Source organism: Epargyreus clarus, unplaced genomic scaffold (genome assembly GCF_041222505.1).
Source record: "Epargyreus clarus isolate Ecla_fem2 unplaced genomic scaffold, WU_Ecla_fem_2.2 ptg000026l, whole genome shotgun sequence".
NCBI lineage: Eukaryota > Metazoa > Arthropoda > Insecta > Lepidoptera > Hesperiidae > Epargyreus > Epargyreus clarus.
In genome coordinates, this window is record NW_027332233.1 from 11887449 (window position 1) to 11903204 (window position 15756).

The 15756-nt window shown below is 36.6% G+C and overlaps 1 protein-coding gene across 11 annotated transcripts in view; it reads left to right on the forward strand.

The window, feature by feature from the left end:
• Rbp6 (RNA-binding protein 6) overlaps window positions 1-15756 on the forward strand; it is a 635951-nt gene that overhangs the window by 424338 nt on the left and 195857 nt on the right. For all 11 annotated transcript variants that reach the window (XM_073088080.1, XM_073088082.1, XM_073088083.1 and 8 more), the window contains one exon: window positions 9370-9462. In XM_073088080.1, coding sequence (XP_072944181.1) covers window positions 9370-9462 — 93 coding nt within the window. The remainder of the gene's footprint in view (window positions 1-9369; window positions 9463-15756) is intronic.

Consider the following 15756-nt stretch of genomic DNA (forward strand, 5'->3'; position numbering starts at 1 on the left):
TTTGATTATGCGTGACAAAAAAAGAAAAATTCGGAATATCTCGTATCCTTCACTTTTAACACGAGAAAAGTCTCTATGATGAGTCCGCTATTGAGAAAGCCAACTTTCTTTACAATTGAAAATTTTGTTCGAAAGATGTTGACGGAGATATATTTTGAGTCTTATTTTGAGGGTGGCAGATGGCAGTATCACGTGACGAAATTTTACATTAGTCTGTGCTTCCAAAACAAAGCCGTCAGAGCCAATCTTAACAATAGCCTAGGCGCGGTACGAGCATAGTTTTTGCATTTACTAAGAAGGGGGAATAAGCGACAAGTCAGCTCGTAGCGTCTCGCTTTCATCCACTCGCTAGGCGCGACTGCATAAAGGAAAGTAGGTATGTTCCTACTACATGAATGCCAAACCCCTGTGTGTATATAAAGTCATTCCGATGTGTTTCGAATGGCTTTCGATGACAAGTGCGCGGAGCCATTTCTCTTTTTAGACGGCTAAATGTGCCTATTGTTTTGTGAATGCGCTCTCAAGTAGCAAGCTCGCATCTGGGCACATTTTACTTGCTTAAGTGATTACTTCAGTAGAAATCTTTTTGCGCACTAGCTAAAATTCTATACTTACGAAAAGCGATGCCTTGTTGCCTACGGTAAAAATACGAATCATTTTATTCCCAATAATATCACAACGCAAATATAATAATAATACGTATATAAGGGTGCACCTATTCGTTGAAAGACTCGAAAGAAGTGGCCTTTTGTTCGCACGCCGAAGGCCCAAGTAATAAGACGTAAAAAGTAAAAGAAACAGACATACTCATATATAAGCCACACCGTACCCACTTCATCCATTTCTGCGATTGTACGGATCCTCTTTAAATTTTTCACGGGCTTATCAACGCATCGATCACGCGTTATTTATTCAGCTCACGACGTAATTCTGAGAAGTATGCTCATTTACATGCATTCGCTTTTTCCTTCGTATTTACTTGTTTGTGCTCGCTTTATCGAATATTGAATGAAAACACACAGTCACTTCGATGATTTTTTATTTACACCGTACATTTTATTAAAGTTTAAATTGCAGTACCTATAATGTTTTTTTTTTTATTTAAAGTCTTATTGTTCTTTATAACTATAGATTCAATGGTGAATAAATGAAAGTAGATTGTAAAACTTTCCTCCTTTCAAATCTATAAACAGTCAAACAGTCAGACTCAAAGTCATATCATTTATTTGGATGTCTGCAATACGCCACAAAACAAACACTTGCCGGATGCCGCAACAGATTCCATTTAAGCCAGCAGTTTGAGTTATTGAAACACATATCTGTCTCAATAATTTAAATCATATCGGTTCCTGAATAACAATGCTAGGTGGAGCCAAGTCTAGTTATTCTCGGAATTAACAAGAGTACAAAGCGACAGACAGCGAGCATCAGAACGAGATAGAGATTAATACTGTACAAGTGTTGGTGAAGCCGAGAAGCAATAACGTTCCGTTAATGTCTGCCATTTAGAACGTACGCGGTTACTGTCTTGCGTCGCCTGACGTCGTACGCCACAACCGACGACGTACTTATTTTACGTCGCGTCGCGAGTCGTAGACTAAACTAACGAGACTGGCAACCTAAGCCTTGGAATCACCATTTGCCATCCGTGCGGTCTTTGTATTGTTACAAATGGCATAGATCTGTTGGCAACCGCCCCGTGCGAGACCTAATGAGCTGTGAAGTAGATAAGGTGTGCGACACGAAAAGACGGGATCATCCCCCTATCTATGCGGAATGCTCGCTGCGCTGGAGAACGTTACAGATATAACCATTTATATAGCGCCACATCAGATAATGCCACTGAGGTTCTAATGGTTGAATTATTGTTATAGATTCTCGAAAACGAATGTGTCTGGCGTCTAAAAGATGAGCAATGAGAGAATGAGTGAGAGTGATATTAATTCGAAAATTCGGATCAAGAATGAAGCGAGACGGGTTAGGGAGATAAGTAAAGTCATGAATGTGGTTAAAATAAACGAGGAAGACAAAGACCCGGTAAGCCGAGCGGAGGCTGTGGATGGACAAAAATGAAATGCAACGTCAGCGTTGATTGTCGGTAACCTTTGTACCGGCAAAATGCGGGATCCACCGAAATAATTCCCTCCATGTAAAAATTGATTAATATTGTCTCGGCTGCAGGCACTGCTACAAGTGATATTCACTCTTTCGTACCGCAGGAAAATTTAAAAGAAAATGCTTTCAACTGACTAAAATATTTTTGAACATCACAGAGATAGAGAGTATTTCAAATAGTAAAAATGTCTGCGTCTACATAATTGTGTGAATGGTGACGTTGGGTGCGTCGGTATTTTAGAATACAATTCCTTTACCTGTAAAATGTAGTCGCAACAATGTGCCTAGGTATAGAGAAGCTTTTGGTATTTGAAATTCATAGAGAATTTTGTGTAAACAACAAACGATTCGAAATGACGGTAGTCAAATATTTATTGCACTTTTTCCGCTTACCTCATGGGACCAAATACAAATTGCAGTGGCATTTTTAGTTGCGAAAAACTATGTTCTGTTGTAGTATGGAGAGTAGATGGGAATAGAAAATTGCAATATGTAGTATTGCGATACACGTTACAATTCTAGTTAGAATGTAGTGACTATGCCAGCGGTTTGTGACTTTTGTCTATTATTCAACTCTATCGATGCAATTAACAAACGATACAAATATTTACTCGTATATGTTCTGCTGTATAAAAATCATTGGATGAATAATAAAAGTACAAGTAGATTTTTATTATTATTTATCTGACTCGGGAGAGTATGTGAAGTAATATGTGTCGTAATAAATATCTCGTTTTCTAAAAACATGTGGGATTGAAGTGGGCTTTATTTTAAGCAGTCAGGTTGCTTTTATAAAAATCATGGTTCTTTTATACTTCATTCACTTGTTATTAAAGAAGCTTAGTTAATTCTAAGAAATATATCATATCAATATTGTCAGTATCTTAATAATCACATGTCACAAATGCCATTACACAAATATATACGAGTATAACCTATCCGAACTATTCAAACATAGACGTATTGTACGAAGTGTGTAAAATAAAAACTGTTTCAGTTCCTATAGATTGCAAATAATGATTTTCATTCAAAACTAAATGTCGACCAGTCAGGGGCGATTCCAATCTGCAATCAAAATCACGTACTTACGCCAAAGCTTATATTTATAATGGTACATATTTTAATGACTCAGCCATATAAAATACAGATTTATATACCAAGGTAAAGTCAATGGTATTATATTTGATCTTGTCTGGTTTTCGTTAATTTTGGTGTGATGTATGTATCAATTATGGAATTATCTATTCTATATAACAGATACTAGTATTTCTATTATTAATAATCTACTAATATTCTAAGCAATATTTGTATCAATCTACTCGTATTATTCCTACACTCGGAGTTCTTTATGAATGGGAACATTAAGAGTCTGCCAACGAACTAGCAATTACTACATACTCGTAATAATGTATGAAATTCACGACTACATACTCTTGTATCCATGGAAAATACAGATCATCTAACTGATGTGTAGATATATCTGTTACTCTAGAATACAGAGTTATTTAAGAATTGAATGGAATTGTTAATAGTCGAGCAATGTGTTAGCGATATTTATGATATGACAACGATATGAACGAACGCTTGTCTGTATGACTACAAACTCGTAATAATGACTCAAATTCGCGACTATATGCAAGACCATGGCACCTACAGTTCACGTAATAGATGTGTGTGGAGGTAGGTATCTGCTATTCTAACTCACGCAGTTCCATATAAATGGAAACGGTAATAGTCTATCAATACATTAGCGATCGTTATGTTATTACAACAACATGAACGAACGCTTGTCTATGTCTATAAACTCGTAATAATGACTCAAATTCGCGACTACATGCAAGACCATGGTAACTACACTTCACGTAATTGATGTGTGTAGGTATATCTGTTGTTCTAAGACACATTTTGACGTGACAACGTCTTATAATTCGATCGAGCCGGCCGCGCCGCATCAAAAAACATGACTCATGCGGCGTTACTTCGCTTTGAGGCGTTCCATTTAAGGCTTGAAGTGCAAACGAGAGCGCGGAACGAGCGATAAAGAGGCACAATCGGCTTCCGCGTATTTACCTCCTTCTCTATATCCATACAAAATATCTATCAAATAAATAAAATTAAAATTTTCTTTTGAAAAATGCAACAATTCCATCAATATTTTCTTATGACGTTGTCACGTTCAACTATCGTCAGTAAACCGACTTTACAGACAACCGATTTTTTTTTTATAAATGGAAACATGAATAGCAATATATAAGTGATTTTTATAATATGATGAGTACGTAAATGAACACTTATCTACCTGAATACGAAGTCGTAATAATGACTCAAATTCGCGACTACATGCAAGACCATGGCAACTACAGTTCACGTAATTGATGTGTGTAGCTTTTTGTCGCGCTGCGGCTACACGGTTTGTAGCGAGTGAGTTAGACTAAATTAAATTGTTGTATTTTTCGCAACGGAACGACCGCGGTGAGCAGCGGCGACCACCGGGTAATATCGTTTGCGACTGTTGAAGTTTCTGTTTACAGCGGCACATTTAAATTTTGTGTCGTATTTTATACTAATATTTTAGCGCTCTTTTTCTGAGTGAACGAGAGTCATGTCATTAAAGTTGTTGAATTAATGGATATATTATTTAAAGATTTAGACAAGAAAATCGTTACAAGAAATGCCGTTTAACGAGAATGTCTTGAGGATCAAAAATGACGGTCACAGTTGGGTGAATGGGATAAAAAACATAATCCGTTCAATATTTCACAAACACCGTCAATGGCTAAAGATACTTAAACAATATTAGTTACATCGCCTGAAAAATTAGTCCAACAAACACTATCAGTAGCAAACCAAAGTAGCGTGGCACACAAAAATGGATGGGCCGTCACAAACAAATGACTCCACCGCGGTAGATTAAGTTCGTGTCCTTAAACAGAGCGTCCAAACGATTTGTCTAGCGACAATGCGAGCGAAGCAATGATTAATACAAGCAATCATAGCTAACGTGTTCTAATTTAGAGAGATACGATGAGATTTCATTCATGCTATCATTAAAGTCTTAAATTACTGATTGCATCCGTTCTTACCTGTTCCATTGCTGTGTTTGTTAGAAAACGCGATTCCTTATCTATAGGGATTATTGACGTTACCAAGTTATGTACACATTATTAATATTTGAGGTCGTCTGCCAATATAGCAAATACTTCTTAAACTTCTTATTGACATATTAATGGATTTGTCAATGAGCAAATCTGAGTACGCTAGGGTACCGATTTTATATATGGAAAAGTTGGAATAGCAGAACAATAATTATTTTAATGATTTTACATAATAATAATTTATTGTTTTAAATTTACCAAAACACTTTGACATAATCGGATATTTTAAAAGTAAATGTAGTTTAAAGGTTTATTGGTACTTGCGTATTGGTGTTGTTATTCGACATTCCTTACCTCTGTAAAACGACTACAACTAAACAATCCGTCTAGCGACAGTACAACGCTGGCAATCACAGGTACCGTTCCAATTTAGAGCGGGGCAAAAATTGGATATGCGGTGAATAATAATTTTCCCACTGGACTCTACTGCGTTGTCCACATTTAAGGTAATTGCCAACAGTTTCAGCTGACGTGGCTACCGGTAAACCTGACACTCGCTCCCCCGGGTCTCCCCTTTACAATCGCATTAATGAATGCCTCTTATTCAATTTTTCATTCATTATTCACAGAATTTTTATTGATCGAACGTTTTTGATGGTACAAATAGTTCGGAGTTAAGTCTTTGTGGTTCTTAAGTTCTCCGCTCTCCAACTTTTCAAAGCAATTAGATTTATATCAAAGTTTAATGATTTAATTCATTTTAATAGAGAAATTTTATGACTATTCTTGGCACAATTGTTCTTCGTTCTTTCTTAAAGTATTCTTGGTATAACTGGATTCTTTTGTTGAACGGATTTCTGTAGCTGACATTTGAAAGGAATATTTATATACCATAATGACATAGATATTCAAAGAGGATAAAAATAATATAGTTATGTATACGAGTACATACTAATATAACACGTAAATCACCCACGCGCCCGTTCAATCCATTAACTGTAATGTGACTGTGTTTACAAAAGTTATATAAACACGTCTTGCCTATGTAAATCGTCATTGTAAGTGTATTGAAATAGATTCGCAAATTAATTAAGATGTACGATCTTATTGTCTTATAATTTAGGGTTGTGTTACTTTAATCACCTAAAATAATATAAGTACTAAAATATTGAAGTAGGAAATAAACATGCAATCCATCTGGGTGGCTACTGTCGTCCGTAGACATCTGAAATCAAACGCAAATAAGGTTAAATACCTACTTGAGGTTGACACGTGGCCACCCCTAATGACTAAGTTAGAATGCCTCTAATAAATATATCTTTCTTAATAAACCCGTGGAACACAGCAGCGCTTAACACTGCTGTAAGTGAAATAGGAGTGGTGGTAGTGCCACCATAGTCGAATCACGAAGGGTTCTACAACCTTCAAATTTGTATTATTAATAACTTTAAAAAGTATTTATCCTCTTATCTAAATAGTACACTTACATAAGAGTGACAACAGTAGATTAGTCTTATAAGTCAATCAACGCGAATAGGAATTAAACGACAAAAACGCGTCAATTTGAAGACATCGTGATGGGGAGGTTGGGTAATGTTGTGACACTCGGGATTTGCAGGGAAAAGGCTGAAGGCGGGAGGGGAGCACGCCACTTGGACACGTACCGGTCCCCGCTCTCCCCACGCCACTTATTCATCATTTACGTATATTTTGAGTGTGATTTCGTTTGGGATCGTCGAAACACGGACCCTCACTCACTTATATTAGTTACATTAGACTTTACGAATCTTGTGTTATTCAATTTCCACAAAGCTATTATCTTTTACCACTCATAGTAATAGGGTTTTCCTCCTGAAATGTAATAACATTTCTCGGGTGTTTCTGCTGACTGAAAGAAGTGTGTAATTTCTCTCGACCGTTGTACGGATTAATTTATTCTGCCTAAATGGTGCCCATAAAACTTGCTGGGAAAAATTGTATCAATCTTTGCTTTTCTTATTATATTAGCAGGATTTTCTACTCTAAACTGACACTATAATTAATTATAAGTAACCAAAAGAAAAACATTTTATTTCTGAACATTTTTTTACGCGTTACAAAGGCAAATAAATAAAAGCGGACTAAAATAGAATTTTAATTACAAATGTCATCTCTTTTTAATAATAGAATAACTCATTAACTTTTGTGTAAAGGGTCTTCTTCCCTTACTCATCAGTTTTGTTAAATTAATGCCGGGTTCGTTTTCAAAAGCGCTGTCGAGCTTAGATACGTGGGTTAAACTGTTTGACTTGTCGACTATATTGTCCAGTTGATACTTAAACCCCCAATCTACCCTTACACCTGTTATCAAATAAGCTTTTGTAAGGGGGCGCTGTTGGCTAACGAAACTCATTTTTAAATGTCTGCTCTTTCATTTTAGTTTATTTTCATCGAAGTAATTAGCATCTCGTTTTAGTCTTGTGTTTGACTGACATCAGTCTCATTCTCGAACGTCATAAATATCATTACTCCAGTCTATCAACTTGCAAGAGCGCTTTTCTGCACGCCACTTCTGTTTTTTCAATATCAATGTAATCTGTCTCTAGCTGACGTTTTGTAGATAAAACCTCCCCATTATCCCCCAGACTCGTCAGAACGCAACATAATTACAGCACAGCAGTCATTTTCCTTCGTTACCGATAGAATCCTGAAAAAAATCTCGACGTCCATTGTTATCCTGTCGTATGCTTTTTGCAACGTTATTACCCCGCATAAATATTCAAGAAGAACCAGGTACGGTCTTTGAGATCGAGCCGTGCGGCGATATTGACATTATAATGGAATCCGCTTAAACGCCCACGCTTTGATTGTTAAAATATGCATTAGATAAATAAATCTACCATCCCTTTCGAGTTGTGTAAGTCAATTTATGTAAGGCGACGCGATTTAGGAGCGTTGATTTAATTAAGACGTCATTAAAAACTAACTCAAGAATAACTTATTGCGTTATAATAAATGCTTTGAGATATTATCCTAAGACAGGATTTGGCCTCTCTATAAATTTATTCAGTATAATAAATTTGTACGGTATGGGTTTTTAAATCTATAGGTAATTTGGAAACCGACGAATTCATTTAGTAAAACATGCAATAATCTTAATTTATAACGATACTATATACATATTTTTGTTAATGTTTACATGTTTATTTGTATTATGTTGAAAATGAATGCATAGGGATCTTTTTCGAGTAACGATAAAAATATATAATGAATTCCATTACACTGTACAGTGTAGGTAAGGTGAAGTAAATTATTGTATAAATACAGAATGATAAGCAGATGAAAGAAGTTTTCATAGTAAAGCTGTATTTATTTGAAAAACAATCTGAACAGTGTGGCGTCGGTCTCGTTGCCCATTACGTAGGTATTATGCGTTCTTCAGAAATATCCGCTATCCCTCGCTAACCTCTGAGGGTGGATTGCATAATATATTAACGGTAATTATTCTTACATTTCGACCGCCTGGTGTGCTCGCTTCTAATTGTTTTCGCATTAGCTGGATAACAATCCTTGGGATGTAGTTGCCACCCATGTCATTACAATGTATGTTATACGATTTGTATTATAATCATGATTATTGCGTCATCTGGCAATATCTTTTCAAGATTGAAAGATGGTATATATTTACTAAATAACAATAGACTCTACGTTCAAATCTGATTATATGCATTTTAGTGTAGTATTATTAGGTATATTTTTCGCAATTACTCAAAATATTTTTGATACATAGTAGTATATATCTTTCACTATATATTCCTTTATGATTATGTTAAAAGTTTCATTTAAATTGATTTCGTTGTTTTCAAGATTACTTCGTACAAACAAACAATTACTGAAAATATCTTAGTCAATAATCAAAATAACAGCTAAATAATTATATAAATTCATCGTCGCGTAACATGAAAATTTGCATCGTAAAAAATCACGACACGGTGTCTCACACGATCGTGACGTCTGATTGTAATTATAATAAAACCATAGACAATTATAAAACCACGCGAACCACAAATAACATTATCATTTCCTTCTTCTATAAAAAAAAAACATTTAATAATAACATTGTTATTTAAAATGAATTTGGAATTAGCAACAAAACTAAAAACATTCTCCTCCCTTGCAGATGGTGACCAGGACAAAGAAAATCTTCGTTGGCGGGCTATCAGCACCCACAACGCTGGAAGATGTCAAGAATTACTTCGAACAATTCGGACCGGTGAGTACTTAGCTAAATTTAATTGAAATAATGCATATTATACACAACAAAGCAATTTTACAATTATGTACGGACATGTCTACTTAACACATACCTACATACCTACGTACACTTCAAAAAAACTTAAAAATATTGTAATATCTTCATAGAGATATTCAGAAGAAATACTCAAGAATAATCACAAACCTACATCCATTGCATATAAAATGGGAGGTCTCACCAATAGTTATAAGTATTTGGCTTTGTGTATTGGTGACCATAGCAGAAGCAGAGCAGATATCGTCCGTCTTCTAGATTAAACTCTAATTGCCGTCCGCCCAATCCACACGTAACCAGAAACTTTCCGGCCACCTCAAAATCACTGACAGACCACAACCTCATTCTATTTAGAATTATCTTGTACACGTCATTATAAAAGAATTCAAGTTGTAACGTCATCGCGCTCGGGAGACCGCGTCAGAGTTGAGTGGGCAAATTGAGGCAACTTTTCGTTACGAAACATAATTTACGTAGAACTTTTTAGAAGAATAAAGCCGAATTCATGTTTCATGCTGTCATGTCACGACTGGTATTAGCTGAACGCTAGGTTTTTAGAAAATATCACGTCTTTTTTAAGATACACTAGGTACATTTTATACCTACTTTGCTTACTTTTTATGATAAAGAATTTCGTTAAATCAATTCACGTCATTTTTATTTTAATCGGAACCGTAATTATATTTTTTTTATCTTCTGTTATTATGCATGACTAAAGCCCTGAAAAAAGACTATTGCCCCAGATTGTTATGATGGTGATGATATATTTATTTTGTAACTCCGTCTCTATGATTATAATCATATTCGTCTTACCATTCGATATTACTAAGATAATGTAACACAATTTACTTCTGGTAAAGAAGTGATAAACCCACCCTTACAATGATTACTCTCGAAAAAACTAAAAAGTAGAAGTTTTCAATCAGGAAACAATTCCTTGAAGTTGGATCGATATCGAATAAGAGTCGTTTTAGCACCAATCTATCGACGCGTCGACTCAAAATTGGTATTTTAACCAGAGTCTTGGATGCGCTAGTTAGGGTTTACTTTCCTCTGGCAGTTTGGTCGGGCCTGGAGGATTGCGATAAGTTGGGCTTTTGTCTGGCGGCCGCGAGTCAGCGCAGGTGTCTATCTACAAAAGTTTCGTCGTAATTAGCCCCGTATCTAGCATGGATGCGGACTAAGGAACTTTTCAGAATTCAACATTGGGTACAGCGGGGAGTCATTGTGCTAGCTCTCAAAGTAATCGGCCCCAGCCAGCCGCCCGCGACGATCAAAACCTTCATTACCTATTATGAGAGTTTAGAATAAAGCCAACGAGTTTTTCGGAGTGAATGTGATTGATGCCAAGCGAAGGAAATATCCCGGGAGAGATAAAAGGAATTTAATGAAGAGTCTTTAAGAATAATGATTAAGGGAATGGTTATTCCTTTTGGTCGTCGGTCTAATGATGGGGTCTTCTGGATTACGTTTGTGACTACGTCGTACTGTGTAATCGTTATTATTGTAATTAAAAACTAGCATCTCTGAATCTCGGTACAGTGTAGTATCAGCAAAGGAAAATGTTTGAATACCTTTATTAATTCTTATAAACAACGAGTCTCGATTACTTTCACTGTTCTTTAATAAAATTTGTTACAATGAACGTGCCACGTACACTGAACTACCGACTGAAGTAAATCGAATCCCTAGATTTCCATAAAACGGGCACGTGATCTAACTTATCCCGCCAATTAACTACCTGAGTCAGAACCAATCGAAACGTGTCACGTCACATAAGAAGCCTAAAATGTATACCGCAGTAAGATAAATAAATTAATTCTATTATTGGATCCACTAAGAACGCACACCGAGAATTCTGATTACAAATTAATTCAATAACATTCAAGCCGTGCACTGTGCTCTCGGCTCGACATCATTTCGTAAGGGTGTCACATTTTGAGCAAGTTTAATTAACAATCTAGTCGCTTTTGTAGGTGCCTTCATTAGTGTATTTGTGGATAAACATTGCGCAAACTCGGCGCAATCCGTAACACGTGCGTGTGCGTGTGCTTATGTGTACAGAGTTTAGGGCTGCTCAAATCGCACCGGATCACATATCCGACACCAGTACGTCACGTCGCAATCGCATCGAAGTCCTCCTATTACGACTGCCGTACCCAACGCGCTGCCGGCGTGCGTGCGCTCCGTGACTCCGATGTCTCGATACCGCTCTGGTTCTCCCCACGTGCGAGCTTTCCGAATGCAAACTGTCTCAGAATATCAAATGAGCCACTTAAATACCGAACACAATGACTACGCCCACCTGAAGCAAAGGCCGCGGGGACGCGTGCACGCAACGCCGTCGTAAATGAAAGCCCGACGGGTCGGGCGAAGGGTGGGCGAGGTTGAACCCCGGTAACGATTTCCTTCAGATAATGGAGAATTTTCTGATGAAAGCTGCTCAACAGTGCCCTTTCAAGGATTTAGGAAACGTCGGATTTATGGCCCGAACGGTCGGCGCAAATTTTGTTCGTCACGACACAACGGTCCCTATCGCATGAATAAAACGGATCTATACGTGAGAACTCCCCAGAGCATTCTTTCATAGAATTCTCCCCATTCCGAACTTTAAAGTGATGTTGCAGCCGTTGTACTAATGAGTTATAAAGATAACGTGGCCTCTGTAGTTTTAATCCACTCTTTAAAGAGCTGCCGAGCAATAAAAGCACCGTAAAATAAGATTTAAATCTCGCTCAAGCAAAATTTACGCACAAGTTAGATAGATGGATGGATATCCATAGATTTTTCAATGTCTTCTGAAGACATTGATTGGCGTTTTCTTGTTTAAGTATCTACATAGTATCTTAAAGTTAGATTATAGGGTGTAGAATATAAAAATATCTATTCTTTTAATAATAAAAATGGAGCTTTGTAAAATAATTCGAGCTTTTAATTTTGAAACGAATTTATATAAGGCAGTAAGATAATTTCATAGCGTCAGACGATTAAGCTAAAACAAACACGTATTATGTGTGAAGTACTCGCGGCAATTTCGAGCGAAAGTTTAAAGGTAGCAAATTAGTTCTGCAGCACGTAGCACCACATATTCGCTTAATTCTTGTCTATCAAATTGTGTACACAATACTATCTGTACACTTTGTATCGTGTAAGAGCTCATTTTGATGTTCATTTGTATGCAAATCGGCTCTTAAAAAATATAATCAAGCTTTTAGATAAAAAAGCACAAATAATTAAAAGGCAGCGTTAGCTTTTTTTCTTAATCAAGAATGTATTTACCAGTTCTAGGCCACCTACAAAAGGTTTAATGGAAATAAAAATGTAATTTGATGGTAATCTTTATTCAACAGAAACGCGATGACAACTTACCTATTATTAATATGTAAATCGCTGGTGAATTCACTTCGGCGTCGAATGCCGCCCGCCACCGAGATGCCGACTTAAAAATTAATTAGCCGAACGACCGGTGTAATCTCTGAAGCCTACACCGATTAGAATATTTGTGGTTTTCTAATGTCGGTTTAAGTAGCTGCGTGAAAGGCGCCATTTTCATTTACCCTCCATGATACATACGACCGTCTGGTTCCCGACAGACGAACTCTGCCTGCCAATGTCTGTCCCACTCGACTGAAACGCACACTTGGCCCTCACTTTTTCGCCGCGGATTGCTTATATTTTATTTTTTTCTGTTCTCTCATGAAAATGTATGCCGTCTTTATCTGTCTATCTGCCTCGCTAAAGCGATCTTATATTTAATGTTAAGCGGACAACTTTATTCGCAAGAATTTTGGCCGGGATGTTTAAATAAAAATATCTGCGTCTTCGCGAATATTATTTTTAGATTCACAAACGGAAGTAAAATAACCGTATCCCTTTATTTGGTGCGGTTTTGTTTGGGGATTTTTCGTAATGTTCTTCAATATTGACTCTCCAGGCATTTGGGAGCAATTTAAAAGTTACGAGAAAGTTTGTCTGGAGTTACTCTTCAGTACCTCCTAAGTCTGACGCGTCCTAAGTGCTATAAATTAATAGTGTGCTCTCTTGCAATCTGATGCCTTATATTACTGGATCGAGGTTTCTCGTCGGCTAACGATGAAGTTTCCTAACCAATATAAAGTTAGTGAGCTTCGCTAAGCGTCGCACGCACAAGAGGGTGTCTTTGAGAAAGTTCCGTTGCATGCTTGATTCGCTATTGTTTTAGCCGTCGGGCTCCCAACTCTGACCGTCGCTCCTTCCGATAACTACCTCCCAAGATATGTGCTTCCTTTCACTGCTACTTGTGCAACTACTTGCTATCAATGTTAACATTTGTTCTCAACTTAACACTTTCTCCAATAATGTTACATGTTCAATTATGTTAAAATTATGAAATCGCTCAATTTAGAAATGGGTTTAAAGTTCACTCTTTAGGCAAACGTGAAACATCTTTCTTAATTTATTTAATTGATGGAGGCATTTCTTCAAGATAAGAAGAGCGCAAGCTTTTCAAAAATGTTTAATAAATGTTTACAGGAATAGGTACATTCATCTGAAGTGCGGTAGGAGCTGAAGAGATTGAGAATACGCTGAGAGTTTATTTTAAAAGGGTCGGTAAAAATGAAAATAAACTTAGAATAAAACGCACCTAATATACCAACATTTTATAAGATTTCAAAACATTTAACAATATAGAAGTTTGTATTGGTTCGTTTGAACCCGGGTAGAATTCAAAGAATTTTATAGAAGGGATCCTCGTTATAATATTTTCCTCATCACATTTCCATGAACCATTCGGAAGTATATTAAATTATAATACATAAAGACCGATAAGGCCTAATACAGATTGTATCGGTAATAGCGGTACTTGCCAATAAATCTTACAAAACAAACAAGTTGTACAGATTGTTGTTTCCAGCTAGGGAACTGTATAAACGCCAAACAATTCAGTACGGATAGACTGTGCTCCTACGCGTTTGCATCGCTAACTAAACATCGTTTACTGTCAGCAACCCTCGAACTGTAACTGAGGCAGGTCCGGAATTTGGCTTAACTACACTATAGGTACGATATCATCGCAGGCCGTATATCAATCAGTTGTTACAACGCTCCACGATTGTCGTTTATCTTCGGGGCCGGTCGGATCTGTCTGTCCAGATTCGTGCATTGTTCCGACATTAGCCGGGGTTGCCGAAACGGTGGATGTCTGAAATGCCAGCGCAGTAGCTTCGTTGGAGTTGCAACAGCGCACCGAGCGCCCGATAGCGTTTCCAATTTCCTGACTTAAATTGCTCTAATTTGGTTATGCGCTGACGGGTGATCGAAGGCCTCTAAAGCCCTATCCACCGGCGACATTGCGGCTTGTAATTTTTGTTCCATTTCGACGCAGTTTCATGTTCATGTTTTATCTCTAGCGAACGTGAAATAAAATTTGTAAGCTTTGACCGCTGTAGCTTTGCGAAATGCAAAGTTAATCTTTAAAGCTCGTTCTTCATAATGTTCACTAAAATTTTGTAGACTACAAATCCTTTAATGCTGGTTATATGAATCTCATATTTAATTTTGCTTCTTTTGCGTTAATAACTGGATTAGAATGTGAAGTTTCGTCTTATTTCGTTATCAATGTGAAAAATTCGTGTTGGTAGGTTGAAATGTTATGTTTATTCTCGTGTGTACTTTATATTTATGAGTTAATATTTAGTACTTATATTTAGTTATTAAATATTAGTCTATATGTTGAAATATTAACGAAAACAGAAGCAGCGTCGTAACGATCTGCACTAACAACGTGCCGTCACACTTGTATTTGTTCATATGAGTATATTCCGGGAGTTTCTCTTGCCTCGGAGTAAGTTTTGTAGACTTTGGGAATAAATTTCTGATCCTTGATTTAGTTTCCAGAGCTACGAGAAAATATGTATAACATAATTTGACTTTTCCAACTTTAATGTATTAGAAAGTTTTCTAAGTCGTATTTAGGTTGGAAACATAATGTGCTTACATATTTTAGCCTCAGTGAGGGTTCGAAAATCAATTTAATCTAATAACTTTTGAAGATAAATTATGTCGTATTTGAAATAATGTCATGTCTACAAAATGTCAACATATTAATATTTAGAAACAGATTTTTGTGTGCATTTGTATTTTTTTAATCCGTTGGGCTACAAACACGGAAATAATTATTACAATGTCCAAGTAAATATTGTTTTCTGTCAAAAGAGTAATTTATTATGCAATAAAAACGAAGTTCTATAAGTAAACAGAAGCATCATTCTCTACTAT